The sequence below is a fragment of the Lucilia sericata genome, unplaced genomic scaffold (genome assembly GCF_015586225.1).
Source record: "Lucilia sericata isolate MDLA Ls3-8-SP2 unplaced genomic scaffold, ASM1558622v1 Contig000024F_arrow, whole genome shotgun sequence".
Classification (NCBI taxonomy): domain Eukaryota; kingdom Metazoa; phylum Arthropoda; class Insecta; order Diptera; family Calliphoridae; genus Lucilia; species Lucilia sericata.
In genome coordinates, this window is record NW_023994062.1 from 1024152 (window position 1) to 1043378 (window position 19227).

Below are 19227 nucleotides of genomic sequence, written 5' to 3' on the forward strand. Positions count from 1 at the left end.
TTCTTAAAGAAAATTTTATTTTATTAATAAAAGAGTTAAGACACATTTTTGGCAAAAAAACGGCAAAAAATCTAAAATTTTTTGAATTTTTAAATTAAAAAACGTATATTTTTTGGATCTGTAAATGATATTGATTTTTTGTATATTATTGGAAATTTTGTTGTCTAACTAACAAGAAAAAATTGAGTCCATTGGTCCAAAATTACGCCTGGTATTCAAAAAAAGGCGGACCAAGGTATGATAAATTTTGTATCACTAAATTTTTAAATGCCTATAACTCGGATATTATAAGAGATAAGTAGCATGTTTTTTCAAGATCTCGTCGAGCGCTTTCAGAAAACATAAAAATCTTTGGGTGAAAAACAAAAAAATGGCACGAGTTTAAAAATTTTACATGTCGTAGGTACCCTACTTTGAGCCGCCACAGCGCCGACCCTGGGGCATCTGCAGGGTTCATCTTCAAAACTTAAACTCGAATACTACGCTACGCTCACGCCAAATTTTATACCGATCGGATCAGCCGTTTAGAAATGCCAGATTTATTTCCAAAAAATTCGATTCTGCCCCACTGTGCGTTGTGTAGTTCAATAAGTGATGACATTTATCAAAAAGTTATGGATAAAGAAAGTGCTGCAGATGTGTGGGATGCTCTTAAAAATCTTTTTGAAGCAACAGCAAAAGATCAATTGTTCAAGGTATGTGCAGACTTTTTCTCGTTCGTTTGGGATGACAATCAAAATGTCACAATGCATATGGAACAATGGACTAAAAGAAAATAATTTAAACGAATTACCAGATTTATTGCTAGTGGGTAAGGTTTTGCATATACAACCATCAAAATTCGACACGTTCAAATCAAGTTGCATGATGTTAAGCAAAAATTAAGAAAAAACATTTGAAGAGCTATGTATGCAAATAACTATGTATCAAAGGAACTTTGGAATAGGCGATACTACCTCAACTGAAGAAGCACTAATAACATAAACGAAATTTAAGAAAACTGAGCTAACAAATTTAACAAGAAAAATTGTGATGTTTGGAACTGCTGTAAGAAGAAAGGGTACGTGATTGTCGTAAGTGGGCAGCAGACGGTAAGCCGAGTAAAGAAGCAAATGTGGTGCAAGATGTCCATACCACATGTTGGTGGATTGACAATGGAGCAACACGTAATATAACTAATTGTAAAGACAATTTTAAAGATTTTGAGTCATTTTCAAGTCCAAATTTCATAAGAGCAGCAGGTAAAGAAGTACTACAAGCAATTGATAAAGATACAAAAGAAATTGAATCGAAAGTCAAGAACAAAACAGAGAGGCTGTGTTTAACAGACGTTTGGTATGTACCCAACATCACATGGAATTGATTCTCAGTGTTATCAGCTCAGGATAAACGACAAAATAGCAGATTTATATCGACAGCAACCAATTGTAAACTATTTGTTGATGATGAAATAGTTTTATGTGGGTCAAGATCAGTAGGTGGTAAACTTTATAAAGCCAATATAAAAGCGATAAAGCAGTATGATATGGAAGAAGTTAATGAAGTTCAAGATTCCGATTTACTTCAACTTTATCATGAAAGAAAGTGTCGTTTGTCTTGGTGACCCCCAAGACAAACGACACATACAGAAGATGCGTAAATTAGAAATGGGTATTAGTGTTAAACATGATAAAACTGTTTGTGAGCAGTGTATCTATGGAAAAGCTCATCGGTTGCCGTTTGGTCATAGAAATAAAGCTACTTGTCCCGGTGAACTCGTGACAGCTGATGTCTGTGAACCATTTAATGAGTCGTTTTCTAAAAAGAAGTACCTGGTGATTTTTAAAGATTCATATACGAAGTATCGTTTTGGATTTGTTGTAAAAAAAAAGTCTGAAGTTAAAGACTGCTTAGAAGAAGTTCTGATGTTAGCACATAAACGCGGTCATCATATAAAATAATTATTAAGCGACAATGGTGGTAAGTTTGACAACCACGAAATAAAGTCAATTCTAAAGAAGAATGGTGTCATGCAAAGATTAACAGCTCCCTATACATACGGTGACCATATTTTTTCAGCAAAATACAGAACTAAAGATAAAATACACTAAACACCATTTTCTAAATCAGGTTATTTTAACCGTCAAAATTTCAATTGTCAATAAAGTTTTAAGCATTATTACATTGATTGTTCATAGAAAAAAATTTCAGCATAAATATTATGAACTGCTTTCATTGACAAAAGTTTATAATATTTAAAAATAGTTCCTAAATGGTAAGAATTTTTATACCCTACACCACTATAGTGGGGAGGGTATTATACGTTTGTGATGATGTTTGTAACACACAAAAATATTGGTTCTACACCCACCTTTAAGTATACCGATCGACTCAGAATCACATTTTGAGTCGATTAAGACATGTCCGTCCGTCTGTACAGGCCGCAATTTTCGAGATAATTTGATGAAATTCGGACCAAGCATGTTTTTTGGCACAAGGACGAAGGAAATGGTTGAAATCGGTCCATTATTTCACCTAGCCCCCATACAACCGTACCTCCCGATTTGGGCTTTTTATGCCATAATTACGTCAAATATACTATTATCTCTCTAAAAATTGGCACAAATAAGTTTCATATAAGTATAAATGACACTGCAGATTTTCGTAATGATCAACCCTTATTTGACCCTAGCCCCCTTACAAACCCCCCTTCAAAAAATGTCTTAAACGTCTAAAATTGACTTGTAACCATTTGTATCGCAATGAAACTCAACATAATTAACTATTATTTAAAAATATATCCTTTTCCCAAATTTAATGAGGATCGGCCCATGTTTGACCTATACTCCTATATAAAGCCTCATTTAGAAAATTTGTTTTTTATCAATAAATTGCTTAAATACTTTGGAATTAACGTAAAATTCAACATAAAAGTTTCTTTGTGAAAAATAAAAAATTTAAAATATACTCATGGTGTAGGGTATTATATGGTCGGCCATGCCCGACTATACTTTCCTACTTGTTTATTATATAAAATTCGCTAATATAGGATTACTATTCTGTTAATATGTAAATTCAAAAAATAAGTGTCATGTACAATAAAATGTATGAATTTTATGAACTTTTAATATTCTGTATGAAAATGGTTTGGGAAAAAAGTCATGTTCGATTCATACAATTTATTACAAAATTCATTCCAGTTATGTATTAATTTATTAATTGATGAAGTAATTTAATAAAATGTTTATAGTTGAAAAAAAATTTGTGTCGGAACTTTTTTAATATTTTTGTATTTCTTATGCGTTTTCCTATGCGTTTTTATGTAAAACTGAAAAAATAACGAAATACTGAACAAATACCGAACACTAAATAAAATACAGAACATTTTCACGTTTTTTAGCAAATAATAATTTATACAGATCAGGGCTCTCAAATTCAGTACCGTTCTGTATAATACAGAACGTCTGGTCACCGTACCTATACACCATAACAGAATTGCGCTAGTGAAAGAGAAAATCGTACAGTTGTTGAGATGGCTCGTACATTCAAATATTCCAAAACAGAAGCAAAGTTTCCAGATGCTATATGGGCTGAATTAGTAAGAACAGCAATATATGTATGTACTAAACTGAACTGCCAAAACAAAATAAAATGAAAATTGGTATGATTATCAAAAAAATCATATAGAAAATATATTTTGTTTTTACACAGATTTGAAATAAAATGAAACTTCAATTTGAAAAAATTCAAAGAAAAAACATAAATTTTCATTTTGTTTTTGTTTTTATTTGAAAGTTGTTTCTGTTTTTTTCTGTATGTTTTTCTATGTTTAAATAAAAATAAAAGGAAAAAATCCAATCTTTTTGAAATTTTTCAAAAAAATTAAAAAAATCATACGATTTTCAATTTTCTATCCGTATTTTCAGTAAGTTTTATTACATTTTGTATCTACCCTATGATATTTTTAATTTTATTTGAATATTTTGACATGTCGTTTTACTGAATATTATGGTGTGTAACAAGCTTTATGAGTTATGAATGGGGAAGAAACCTAGAGAGCATAATTTAGGAATCATATCATGCGAATGTTATGTTCATATATCTAAACAAAAGAGAAAGAAGATGGATGCTAAAGCTACAAAAGGATTTTTTATTGGTTATGACGATGAGCGTTATCGGGTTTACATCAAAGATAAACAAGAGGTTATACTTTCCAGAGATGTCAAATTTATTGAGAAAATTAAATCATGCGTATCTGATGATCAAAATACTAAAGAAGATGACAACAAAAATTTAGATACTAAAGATAATAATGAAGTTAAGCTTAAGTTTGAAGAATACAGAAGTCAAAATGCAGATAATAAAGCCAATGAAGAACCTGAATTGATAGATGAAGAACAACAAAATGAAGAATTAATAGAGTGATGAAGAATTTTATGATGATGCTTTAGAGGATGATTAAGATGAAATTGTAATATCAGATGATGATGTTCAAGAAGTTATTCCTGATAGAACTTTGAGAGGAAAACGTACAAGATATGCTGACTATGATGACAATTCTGATTTAATATTATCAAAACGATTAAGAGATCGTACGTTGATATCAAATCCGAGATATGATGATTTTGTTATGGAAATCCAAGATTTTATAAATAAAATTGAAACTCCTATGAGCTATAAAGAAGCTATAAATGCCAAAGAAAGCAAACAGTGGATCAAAGCTATGGATTCTGAAATTAATTCCCTAAAAGAAAACAACACATGGGAATTATCATATCTTCCAAAAGATGCAAAAGCTTTACCGTCAAGGTGGGTGTTTCAAGTAAAGATGAATCCAGATGGTACCATAGAGAAGTTTAAAGTCAGATTAGTTCTAAAAGGATTTACACAGAGAGAAGGTATATATTACACAAACATTTAGCCCAGTAGGAAGATTAGCAACAATACGTGCAGTGTTAAGTATAGCAGGTAGCAATGATATGCATCTATTTCAATTTGATGTCGCAACAGCTTTTCGTTATGGAGAATCAGAAGAAGAAATATTTATGAAACAATCTGAGGGCTAAAGAAAGCAAATGGTGCAATACATATATCTCAAACAGCTTATGTTAAGAAAATACTTTTGATGAATGCAGACCAGTATCTACTCCAATGGCCAAAATAGTAGAAGATTCCGAAACAGGGAAAGATGAGGACTTATCTAAATTTCCGTATCGACAAGCAATGGAAGGAATTATGTATTTAATGCTTGATATTAGACCAGATCTTGCATACAGTGTTGGATACTTGTCTAGAACATTAGATAATCCCTCAAAAGAAGATATTGTCAGAGTAAAAAGAGTATTTAGATATGATATGTTTTTAACAAATTGAAACTCACGTGTTGCTGTTTACAATTCAACTCAAACTAGTCTTTATTAAAAAACAATGACTTCAACCTAATACATAGGATATAACGGGATCATGCAAAACAAATTGTATAATTAAATATTGTAGCTCTTTAAAAAGACCAATTATAAAATCTACATAGTTAATAAAGTGGGAAACTGAGTTTTTATTAGTTATTAATATTTTGAATATTTACATACATGGAACATATAACACAACGAATGATATGAATTAAAACATAGTGAATACAATATAACGAAAAATATTATAATAAATGAAGAATTATATAAATACATATACAACAAACAAGTTAATTATCTTCTTTTTGTCTTTTAATTATTTCCGATCTTCTTAATTCTACATATATCTGGACTGCAACTTCTCCTTCTTTTCTTCTCTTTCTTATAAGTTAAAAGTTGATTTACATGCGCTACTCTCTGAGTACCATTAACACTAATATAATACCTTATGTTACTTAATCTTTTTACAATTTTTGCGTTTGTCCATTTACAATAACTAGAGTTCGCCCAGCGGTCGAAATTCGTCCAAAACCAATGCTGGAAAAATTGCATAAATATGCTAAAATAAAACCCTATTTTTGTAGTTCAAATCTGTGGTAAAAAATTAACTTTACTGATATTATCAAAGTGTATAATTTGCTTTGATTAATGTTTTCTTTTAGAAAATGTGATAGGTTTTAGTAAAAGTCCCATCAGAAGTTTAAAACCTCAATTGTCAAAATTAGTTATACAACTTGTTTTTCAAAAGTATTTCAACTATTTTAAAAGCAAAAAATAAAGAACATTTCTTCTATCAACTTATTATTCCCTATACATATACGCTACCTTCACAATGCTGGAGTACTCTACTGTACACACCAGTAAAGAAATGTTAGCTGTTCAGAATACAGAGTGGAAATGTTCTAAATAATTTGTCAAAACAATAAAAATATTTAAAATAAATAATGTCTTATCTAATTATAAATAAATTTTATTTGGGTGTCATTAGTAGTCCATCCATCAGATATATGCTGTATAAATTATCCCTTATAACACTCGACAAAGACTTCAGCAGACCTACATTTATTAAATAAACGATAAATTGCTAAGTACGGTTAAACACTCTTCATCCCAAAAGACATGATTTATATTTAGCAGTTTCATCTATTTTTATATAGCATATAACCATCACCTATTCAATTTACAGTTTTCACTTTACTCTACTATTTCCAAATTGGTTAGAATAACCCAAAAAAGAAGAATATCATCAAATGATCGCTGTGCTAAACCTGCATATAAGCGATATACCTATCCATTTATTACGGTGTATCATTTACCGGCACGACCAACTAAACTTTACTTATATTTTATACAGGCTTTTTTTTAATACTTACTGACACTGAATCAATTCTTTAATCCATCATTTAAATCTTCCAAATCAATCAAAACTAATAATTATGTACCGCAATTCAGTATTTTATTTCACCGATTTTTTTCGTTAAACATAATTGAAAAGTATCGGCAGTGTAACGTATAATATTTGAAAGATCTTTGTCTTTAAAATATTATACGGTCGTTAAAGTTTCCTCGGGAATGTACTTCAATTTAATTATCCAATAGAAAACTCTAAACATAAAACTGAAGTCCTAATTCTTATAAAAATATTCCTTTCGATTTGGTAACAATCGTAACGATATTATAACAAAATAGATCATTATCTCATTCACAATTTAGCTCATTACACAAAAATATAAAACAATAAAATCCTATTTTCGCTTTGCCTAAGCCTGTTTACATACATTTTTGTTTTCAAAAATCTTATTAAAAACAACAACAAAAATAAATATCATGCGAAATACAAAAAGAAAACAGTAACAGAGAAGTTAAACGTTTCTGCACTCTCCTCTCTTTTTTTAAAAAAGTAAACAACACGGTTTACTTTTTTGTTTTGTTTCTTGCTTTGTTTGTTTGTTTTTTATTTCAAGAATACGTACGTGTGACTATTGTTTCTATGTATTAGTAACAACTTTAAACGCTTATAGCTCGTAAAATTCTGAACCGATCTCATTAATATATATATTGTGCACATCTGCGAACAAATACCTTTAAAATGATATATTTTTTGCCAAGATCAGATGTATACTGCAAGAGTAAAAGGGGTCACAAAAAATCGTCTTGCCTATTAATTATATAGATTATTTAGTACATTTCTATACAAAACAATTTGATTTACTTTGTATTCAATAATTTTCTCTTCTATATTACATTTTCTATTTGTTTCGCTCTCTTCAACCTTTATTCTATTTTTTTCTTCTTTTCTGAGCATATTTTTCGGGTTAACAAAGTCTAGTAACGTTTTTGGTTTGAAATTGAATAATATGTGCTGGTGAAATTCCTGTTGCTGTTGGTGTAGTTCGATATTTGAGCGAAAAATTGTTTATTTTGAACTCCCAAGGTTTGTGTTTTACTTTCGGATCCAATAAATATTTCTTAAATGAGCTTTTTACAGTCTGTACTGCCCTTTCTGCCGACCCTTTAGACTGTGGTTGGTAGGGTGGTGATTTAAGGACCTTAATTCCACTGTTAATACAAAACTCAGAGAACTCCTTTGAACTAAAGGTTGGGCCGTTACGCTTACTAATTCTGTCGGCAAACCGAAAATAGAGAAAAATGATCTAAGATTTTCGTTCACACTTTTAGCAGTTGTTGACTTCATAATTTTGGCCTCAATCCATTTAGAAAAAGTATCAACCATAGAAAAGGTATACATAGAACTGAAACTGAGTATGACAAAACCTAAGTCTGCTGTCAAAAACCTAAGTCGTGAGAATGTATTAGTTGAAAATTATGTAACCCAACAAACACAAACTCTTTCGTTTAAAAAGTTTTTATATTTTTGTTTGATATTATATTTCGATATTTTATGAAATAATGTTTTGAATTAGCCATTTTTATTCAATATCAGTTGACAAATGTAAGAAAGATCTTCATTAAAAATTATTCTTAATTTTAAATAAACTCTTTGTGTTTGCTGGGTTGAGTCAATATTGACACTTGAAAATTATATAAAAAAAATAAAAACGATTGAAGAATTAGTTTTTTTCTGAAAATGTTTTCAATAATTTTATAGGAACAACATAACTTTTAGCAGTGTTTATTGCAGCAGCCAGGGCTATTTTGCCAAAGGAATTGTGCAAATGCTAAAATTAACGCTTGATATGAACGATAATTGTTAATTTCAACGCAGCCCAAATGCAGTCAAAATACACCCTACACCACACTAATGGGAACGGCACACAGTGGTATAGGAAAAAAAAAAGAGGGAAATAATTCGGTAACTTCTAAACGGTTAATCCGATTTTAATGAAATTTGGTATGCACAAAGAGGAGGTGTTGTCGAGTTTAGGTTTTGAATTTGGACCTTATAGGCCAACCAGGGGCCCGGCGGGGGGTCCTCAAATTAGGACACCTCGGCTATGTTAAATTTTTAAAACGATCCTATTTCTTCATTTGAGTTCCGATTTAAAAAAAATTTCGTATATAGAATCTCCTCATCGAGCACTATAAAAAATGTCGTCGTAGCAGTAAATTATCTCTTATAGTTTAGGAGATATTATGAAAATAATAGTGCTAGGTAAATTTTCTAAAAGATGTTGAGTTTTCCCTAATTAATTTGTCACTTAAAAAACATTAGGTAGGCATGTTATATATCAATGGAAAGGTAATTTTGTCTATTTTTCAAAACTGTATATAATTTTTGAAAATTAAAAAATTCGCGGAATACTTTTTTTAAAAAAAATTAAAAAATGTTTTTTATTCAGTTTTTGCGAAGATACAAATTTTTCAAATTGCAATAAAAATTTTATTTATGAATATTTTTTGATGAAATTTTACAGTTAGGTAGATTTTTTTACTCAAAATCCAAAATTAAATAAAAATTTCGAATTTTCTTATTAGAAATCCCGGAATTCCCAAAAAAGTTTTAAAAAATCCCAAAAATGGGATTTTTTGGTTTTTTGCCTATTATATCCATACCAGGGGCGGGGTTATCGAAACCCGTTACAAAATGATTAAGAACTTATTGGGTCATATAAAACAGGTCACTATAATTTGATATCGACTATGCGATTTGAGAATTTTTGCTCAAAATTTAATTTTCCATAAAAAATAGGGTTTTTTTGGATGGACCTGGTCCCCTCGGTATCAAAAATTTTTAGGTTTTGTTTCATTTATCGTATTTTATGTAAAGTCAGCTTTCCAAAAAGTATAAATTCTATATACATCTTCTTAGAAACTTTTTAGATAACTTAAAAAGAAAAAGATACTTTTTTCCCAAAAAAATGACAAAAAATCGCCTTTTTTTAATTTTTTAAATTTAAATGCCTATAACTTTGGACTCAGTCATGATTTTTACATAATTCTTTCACTGCTTGGTATATAAACTTGTTGTTAAGCAAATAAAAAAAATGGCGAAAATCGGAAATATTTGGACCTGCTATTATCAAAAAAACTAAAGTAAGGACGGTAAAAATTTTAAAATTTTAATATTCAAATGCGAATATCTCCTAAACTATAAGAGATAATTTACTGCTACGACGACATTTTTTATAGTGCTCGATGAGGAGATTCTATATACGAAATTTTTTTTAAATCGGAACTCAAATGAAGAAATAGGATCGTTTTAAAAATTTAACATAGCCGAGGTGTCCTAATTTGAGGACCCCCCGCCGGGCCCCTGGTTGGCCTATAAGGTCCAAATTCAAAACCTAAACTCGATAACACCTCCTCTTTGTGCATACCAAATTTCATTAAAATCGGATTAACCGTTTAGAAGTTACCGAATTATTTCCCTCTTTTTTTTTCCTATACCACTGTGCGGCATTTTGTTTATGTCTTAAAGTTTGTAACACCTGCGTCGATGTAATTATATAATCCGTCCATAAATTAGCCTATTGAACTTTTTTGTAAGCGGTATATACTATACAAGAATATGGTATTTATAAAATTCGACTCAACAAATTTTATATATACGAAATTTTGACTATATATTGTTATAATGAGTAGTACATTCATTAATTAAGCAAACATCAATCTCTTGAATATAACTTCTACATTAAAAAATACTAAATAACTTATTGCTACTTACTCGCAATGTGGTAGGGTATGATGTATTCAGATACATTTTGTACTTTCATATTTTTGTTATTTTATGTAAACAAAAATAAAAATACTCATACAATTGTATTAAATTCACACAGAACCTGTACATGTGAGAGAGTAATATTTCTTATTCTCAGTCTCAGTTCTATTTATTTTTCTATGGTATCAACTATAACAAGTATAGTTATATTTTCTATTTTACAGAAATCAATATGAATCCTTTCAAAGGGCTTCTCTGGAATTTTCCACGTTGTTAAAATAGGTTTTGGAGAATGCTGATTGAAACTGCAAGCATGACAAGACTTAACATACGTTTCTGCATCATAATCGATTCCTGGCCACCAAACATACGTCCTTGCTAACGATTTCACTCTTACAATTCCAATATGTCCACAATGTAATAGCTCAAGTACTTTATTTCTCAAAGTACAGGGTATTACTATTCTTTCTCCATAGAATAAGCACTCATCTTCAGTTGCCAACGACACTCTTTTATTATGAAATTTCTGTAAATACTCGGGCACATTTTTAGGCCAACCATACTGTATGTATTTAAATACTTTAGTCAGTTCCTCATCTTTATTCATACAATTTTTAATATCATCCATACTTACTGGCAATTCATGTGCTATTTGGAAAATATTTATACTATCATTATCATCACCTGTATGTTGCATAGGCAAACGGGATAGTGCATCTGCATGACACATTTTCGATCCGCTTTTATATTTTATGTTGTAATTATACGATGATAAAGAAATAGCCCATCTATGTAATCGATTTGAGGTTACCGATGGAAGTTCTTTGTTGATGGAAAATATTTCACGCAATGGTTGATGATCGCTTCCAATAGTAAATTGTAACCCATAAATATATTTGTGAAATTTCCGAACCGAATACACTATTGCCAAGGCCTCACGATAGAGTTGCGAATAATTTTTCTCAGATGGTTTTAATGAGCCGGATACAAACATAATAGGGCGCTCTTTACCATTTACAATGTGGGACAAAACTCCACCTACGCCATAGGGACTAGCGTCACACGATATTATAATTGGTTAGTAGGGTCATAATGAGTTAAAATTCCAATAATAGTTATTAGTTCCTTACTCTTCTCGAAAATGTATTGATGTTTTTCCGACCACACCCATTTAACATTATTTCTTGTTAAATCATATAGTAAATGTAATTCAGACGACAAATTAGGTACACATTGATTATAGTAATTAATCATTCCCAAATATGATCTTAATTGATTTTTATTCGTAGGTGATGGGGCTTCCAGAACTGCTTTTATTTTTAATTTAGATGGTGAAATACCACTTCTATTGATTGTGTATCCTAAATAATTTATCTCCGTTTCGAAAAATTTACATTTATCAAAATTAATTTTTATATTATATTCCAACAATTTATCTAAAACTGCAGTTAAATTACTTTTACAGTCATATACATCGCTCCCACCAATTAAGATATCATCAAAGTATACTTGTACCTTTTCCAATCCTTTTAAAATTTCACATACTGTTTTCGAGAAAATCTGTTTTTAAACCGTAAACTAAACGGGTTTAATGGTAAAGTCCCTTATGCGTATTTATAGTCAGTATTTCGCGAGATCGATCAGACACTTTTACTTGTAAGTATGCTCCAGTTAGGTCCAATTTGCAAAAATAATTCCAACCTGACAAACTTGCCAAAATGTCATCTACCCTAGGTAATACATAGTGTTCATTTTCTACAAATCTATTCACAGTTCTGCTACAATCAACACATATTCGAATAGAACCATCACCTTTGTTAACAATGACTATAGGACTTGCCCACTTTCTTCGGTTTACAGGAACTAATACGCCTTCTTCACACATTTTATCAAGTTCCGCTTCAACTTTGGTTCTTAATCCAAACGGTACTTGGTATGCTTTTGCAAGTATTGGGTATGATTCCTCTTTTAAAACAATTTCAGCAACATAGTCTTTTATTGTCGAATCATTTCCTTTAGAAAACAGACTATTATATGTATCAAACGAAAAATTAATATTTGTATTGAGTTGTATAGAATTTACATTATTAAATGATTTACGCCACTGAGGAAATATTACATCTAGCCAGTTTCTTCCTAAAAGGGGCTTAAATATGTGTTGCGAATTCAACACAACCAATTTCAAATTATGAATTCTTTCCTCAAATTTGACTTCAACAACAACAGAACCAACCACGTCAACATTTTCGCCAGTTACCACTTTAAGATATTCACATTGTTTTTCTAACTTTAAATTTTTGAAATAACTATTGTAATTTGAAATATGACAAATGGAAATACAAGCTCCTCCTATCTATTTCCATTTCGATACGAACACCTTCAATTTTAACAAAAACAAATAACGATTTTGTATAATTACAATCATATAAATTATTTAAATAATCATTACCAGAATAATCACTAACATATTCATCACTACAATAATCAATATGTTTAATCTAATTTCTATTCTTACGTTTTGCATACATATTTTTATTTTCATCTTCTTCATCTCTTCTTTTATGCCAACAGTTTCTCTCGTAATGACCACGCTTTTTATAATAGAATCACTTTATATCGGACCTGTTGTTGACTTTCCTCTCCTGCGTCTTTGTAGCCTGATAGTCGTCCGCAGTCTGTTTCCTTGCCCGAAGTCGTCCATAGTTAAGCTGGTTTACTTTGCAATTATTTCTCATAAGCTCTATATTGTTGTTTGACATTTCCATCGACAATGCAATTTGACATGCTTTCTCAAAACTTTTTAATCCACTTTCGTTTAATATTTTATTTTGTATATTTTCATTTGTTAGCCCACAAACAAATTTGATCAGGAGAGCTTTTTCCAGAAACAACCCAAAATCGCATTCTTGTGCGAGCTGCTTAAGTTCCACAATATATTCTGAAACTGTTTCTGATGGTTTTTGTTCTCTTTTGAAAAATTTGAAGCACTCTATAATAATGTTCTTTTGGGGTTTAAAATGTGTTTTCAAATCTTAAAAAATTATCTTAACAAGGGAAAGTATTGATGTTAATAATGTATTTGTGTTAAGATTTAGTTAACAACCTTTTTGTAAAACCTTGTATTGTATGTATTTTGTATTTGAGAAATGTTTCATATTTTTATTCATCCGAAAATAAACGTTTACAATAAAATTTTTTGGTACTTTCTCGTTCTAAATAAGGTGAACACTTATAAAAGGGTAATTTTTGGTACTTTTTCGTTCTACAAAAGGGATTTTTAGACTTTTCTATAATATTGAACCTAGAAACATGTAATTTACTTTTTGAATTTTCTATAATATTGAACCTATAATCATGTAGATCCCGTATCAGGTGAGGATTTATAAAGGAGGACCTTTTGGTACTTTTTCGTTCTCCAAAAGGTACTTTTTGAATTTTCTATAATATTAAACCAAGAAACATGAAATTTTGTATATAAAGTGTGTTATGATTATGAGGTGGTTGAGTGAAACAATGGAGTTTAAGTCTAACCCAAAGTTAACCTTTATTTAAAAACAATAATTAATAAATAATAAAACAAATAACAAATTAATTTAAAATAGTTACCGCGTATATGACTGTGTGATGTTTACTAGACGACTTAACAATGTACAATAAACATAACAAAACAATAAACATAATAAAAAATAATAATACAAATCTGGAGGAAACGATTTTTTCAACATTTGCACATACGCAACAACCTGTACTGGCTATTCTATTTAAGACACCATTGTGAAGGGTATATATGATTTGGCATAGCCGAATATAGGACTCTTTCTTGTTAATTTTAAAAATACATATGTAATAAAAAACACAATTTGCGTGCAAAAAATTAAAAAATGTGCTATAAAAATGTTAGAAATATGCAAAATATACGTATTTTAAAGCAAAATATCCAATTTATGCATTTATAACAAAATATGCAACAACTAATCGATGCCATTTTGTTGCAAATTCTTTGATTCGAAAGGAAAACTACTTAAAAGTTATTTTGAATTACTGACTACAAACATGCATTTGCATACAAATCCTTGCCCTGGTAATAAATAAACTTAAAGCGGAAGCTTGAAGTCAGTGTTAGAAAAATACGTTGCTACCAAGTATTATATTATTGCTTTAACTACTGCTCCAAACAATTGTCTGAAGTTGTGGCAGTAGCATTTGTTTTGTTTTATAATCATACGTTTTTAAAACTTTTGCTACTTATAAAAAAGTAAATCTTAAAATATAGCAGTAGTAATAAAACATTAGCAGTAGAAATAGTTCTAAATAAAACATAAACTACAAATGGAGTAGTAGCATAAAAATATAAATAATTTTATTGATACTTTTGATAAGTAGCAATAGAAATATTTGCTACTAGTTGATCGTTCTATTGCTACCAAATTATTGAAGTAGCAATAGAATAAAACAAAAAACTTCGACAAAAAAAAACAAACTAACAAATAACATATCCCAACGGGAAAAAGATTCAGTATAGCAAGGCCCCTGCTAAGGGCATTTTTCTATAGACACAAGTACATTCAGCCGCATTGCAAAATCGTTTTAATTTTACTTGCTTACTTAAAAAGGCCTGTAGATGGTCTTCCGTTAATGGCTTGTATATATGTATAAAGCAAATTTTCATACAAAATTTGATACATAATCTTTTGATAAATGTGCATGAATCCTTTAGGAGAGGAAACAACGTCCTCCTAAAATATCTTTTGCGAAAAGGCAATGAGAAACCTTTATAATATGTTAATATGTCTTTAGAAGGCCGACGAATCAAAGTCCTAGCATTTTCCGTATTTTAATAAAATTTTTTTTATGCTACCAAAATTTAGGTAGCATATCTACCAAAATTTTGTTAAGATTGCTACTTTATTTAGGTAGCATTTACTACCAAATTTTTGATAGTTGAAAAATATAATATCGTTTATTGCTACTTCAGGAAAATATTTACTGCTACTATTTGAAGTATTCAACTGCTACATTGAAACATTTAAATACCAATGACTGTACTACTGCTATCAAACTTTTTATTTTTTTGCTACCAAAATCTAAAGGTAGCAGTAGCAATAGTAAATGATTTGCTGCTAGTTTTTGAACATTTTCTAACTACTAAAGTAGTTATTTTTCGTTACTACAGCTACTTTATAGTCTAGTTTTTTAAACACTGCTTGAAATATATATTTTTAAAAAACAAAACTGTATGTACATGTAATCAAAGCTTGAAAAGAATAAATTCTATTTGGAATTAATTCCCTTATATTTTTAATTCGGCTTTTAATTTTTGAATGTACCATTCTTTAAAATCATTCTTTGAATTTAAATTCTAAAGCTGAATTCCTTGGCTGTATATTCCATTGAATTAATTCCTAAGAGAATTCATTCTTTATAGGAATGAATTCAATTGAATGATCATTCATATTTGTCTAAATCCTTCTATTACAAATTGAATGAAAGAAAAAAATTTAATTAAATTTTTAATATACTGAATGCTTTTGAATTATAAAACAAAACTTTCATTCAATCTATTTCAAATTGAATGGTTGAAAATTTTTTAAATTCAATTTGTAATAGATTGAATTCAAACAAAATTTATATCATTCAGAGGGAATTTAAATTCAATAGGAATTGTTGAAATTTATTTCAATTCATTTTGTAACAGATTGAATGCAAACAAAATTAATTCATTCAGAAGGAATTTAACATTCTATAGGAATTAATTCATTTGAGAATTAATTCAACTACATCGAAAGCTTTAGGAATTAATTCTTGGAATTAAATCAAATAATTTACATCCTCCTTTCAAAGTATCTACTAACCGGCTTTCAGTAGATTTTAAGCCGTCGTCGAAACTTTTAGTGTCAAAAGCCGCCGCCGTAAATATTTGTCGGCGCAGGGCTCTGATGATAAATCATCAGAATAGAGAATTATAACTTTTTGTCAAAGACAATTTATACACGACTTGTATTTGTAAATTGTTTAATATTAATCACAAAGTGTAATAATATTAAAAGCAGAAGAAAGACAACATATAAACTCTGTTAGAGAATGCTTGCTTAAAGTAATAGATATATAATTTTGAGCAAATGAGTATTGATTCTTACCGGCAGTCTATAAACGAAACGCTTTATGCTTTCGCTTTACAATTTGAAAAATTTGTAGATTTTGCTATAAAAACTGCTGGAAAAATTGGTAAAGAAATTTCCGATCCGACCTTCTCGTGGAAAAGTCCAATACAGTTTACTTCACTTCAGTGGACTCTATTTAAACTGCTGTGTATACTTTTATTACTTACATCGTTATTGATTTGTTATTCCTGGAGGGTGTATGGTAAAGTAATTACGGATAAATTTGTTAGACCAAGTGGGTATCAAAAATCTTGAATATTTATAAATGTGTTTTAAGCAATTGCAGATTAAATTTTAGGTACCCTTAAGGAAATTGAAGAACTTAAACTGTCTGTTGCAAAGTTAAAGTTGCCTAAAGAACACTCACCTAGAATATAGACAACATACGTACATTCTTTAATATCAAAAATGTCTAAAATAAAGAAATTCTTTTCGAAGAAGAAAGAAGAAGCTGCCTTTAAACTAAAGTTAGGTGGAGGTTTAGGACAGGGGCACACACTAAGTGCACAAAATACCGAGGCTTCTACCTCAAATCGCAGACCTATAGCCGATGCTTACGTTCCACCTAAACGCAAAGAATTAAGCAATGAAGTTAGAGCTGCAGCAGCAGCAGCTCTGGCTAGAGTAGAAAACAAGGGTTCGAAGGAATTTAATACGTCGTTGGCAGCTATTAAAGCTCAAGCAAAAAGAGAACTTGAAGCTGAACGAAAACTTAAGGAAGAAGTTCCGACACCGGAGCCAAACGTTGAAAATAATCCTAATTCAAATTTAGCTTGCCAAGGAGTTTTCTTTCGCTGTCCTATCATAAGTGATGAAATTTTGTCAAAGAAGGAATGGAAAGTTAAAATTAAGGATTTTTTGTATCAGCAACTTGATGCCGAAAAAGCGTTAACATCATGTTTGATAATCTACAATTGCAATAGCAAGGAAAAGGTTTGAGTAAAAATAATATTTTCAAACAATAAGCAGTGTGACAATATTTGAGTGTTCATAGAAAAAAGAGGTATTTTATATAGGGTTTTAACTGAGGAAATTGTTTGGTTTAGGTAACTAAAGAAAGGTGTCTGCAAATTTGGCCTGTTTCACTTTCAATAAGACGATCTATGTAAATACTTACATACCAGTGTTGGCAAATTGGTACATTTTATACCCTTCACTTTCACGAGAAGAGTTTATATAAGTTTGTCGTCCGTTTGCATTTCTTACAATATTATTTTCTGACACTAGCCGTTTTAGCAATTTCCCTCTGGCTGTGTGTATAAGGCGAAATGCTTTAAATGAACAAATGCCGTGTTGGCCTTATTTCACAGTAGTACTTTTACAACCACAGGGTGAGCTTGATTCATTACCGCACAGTGTTCGATTTTAAAATTTTGCTGTCCAAAAATGAACTTTAAAATGATTGATGGGTAAAATCATGATAAAAATATGAAGGTAGTGTCATTTCACTCTCTCAAAATTTTTTTTGAAGTTTACTGGTATTTTATGAAATTTGTATTTTGTAAATAAATAGAAAAATCGTTGCCACATATCAAAAAGGGGGAAATTAGTTTTTAAGAAATTTGTGTTGTGTATGTGGAATTTACGTTAAAGATTTCAAAAATATTTTAGGTTCAGTGAGAACCGCTGGCCCGATTTAAAAAGTTATTGTTTTAGTTAGGTTATCCTTTAGATATTTTTACCATGGGTAAAATATAAAAAAAGAAATATTATTTATTTTGCTCGAAATTGAGTGAAACTTTGAAAATAACTCTGTAAGTATGTCAAAAAGATACAAAAAAAAAAAAAAAAAACGCCGAGACACCTAAACTGGATTCTAGTTTCATGTATTTATTTTTCTATGCGTGTGAGTTTTGTTTTTTAAATTTAAATAATCAAAAATCAGCCCAGAAACACTTTAAACTTTAAAATGCAATATCTCCCGATTTTGACCCAACTTTTCAAAAACGGGGTGTTTCGGTGTTTTTCTGTGTCTTTTTGAATAAATTAATTTTTTTATAAATTAAAATATAATTCCTTTGTGGCATTTAGCAGATAATTTCTATGTCCTTGAATGAAGAAAATTTAGATATTAGATAGATATGTATATTGCAGAAGCTCTTAACAAAATTTTGAAAATCGAAAAAAAAAATGCAAAGATGTTAGCAGCTTCGGTCCAACTTTTGTTCATTTTGTGAACTTGGAATCATCTGAACAATATTTTTTTTAAATTGTGATGGCATCTTATAATTCTGTTTCTATGTTAAAATCTCGATAATGCCCACACTAGGTTGTTGTTGTTACAGCTAAAACTACAATAATCTAGTTGGGGGTTCTACAGCAATGTCCAGGCCTAAAATCCAAGACTTTTTTGAAATTGATATTTATAAATAAAATTATTAAAAAGCGTTATTAGTTTTCATCAATACTAGAAGAAAACTTGTCTAATTTCATTTTTCAATCATCTGATTAGCTTTTAAAATCGCAGATTAAGCTAAATTTATTAGTTCACTTTACGCCCATGTGATGACAACCGCATTTCGTCTAAAATTAGCCATTGTGAAATCAAATCGCAAAATAA

The 19227-nt window shown here is 29.9% G+C and overlaps 2 protein-coding genes across 2 annotated transcripts in view; both read left to right on the top strand.

Moving 5' to 3' along the window:
• The first annotated feature begins 16421 nt into the window (after positions 1-16421).
• On the top strand, positions 16422-17114 carry LOC119609461. The gene is made up of 2 exons (XM_037964263.1): positions 16422-16902; positions 16966-17114. The coding sequence occupies exons 1-2, from the start codon at positions 16626-16628 to the stop codon at positions 17043-17045; spliced, it is 357 nt and encodes a 118-aa protein (XP_037820191.1). The 5' UTR covers positions 16422-16625; the 3' UTR covers positions 17046-17114.
• The window catches only part of LOC119609456 (UBX domain-containing protein 6), a 64996-nt gene continuing 62777 nt past the window's right edge, over positions 17009-19227 (top strand). Inside the window, exon 1 of the mRNA XM_037964248.1 lies at positions 17009-17600. Within this exon, the coding sequence (XP_037820176.1) occupies positions 17076-17600 (525 nt within the window). The 5' untranslated portion in view covers positions 17009-17075. The remainder of the gene's footprint in view (positions 17601-19227) is intronic.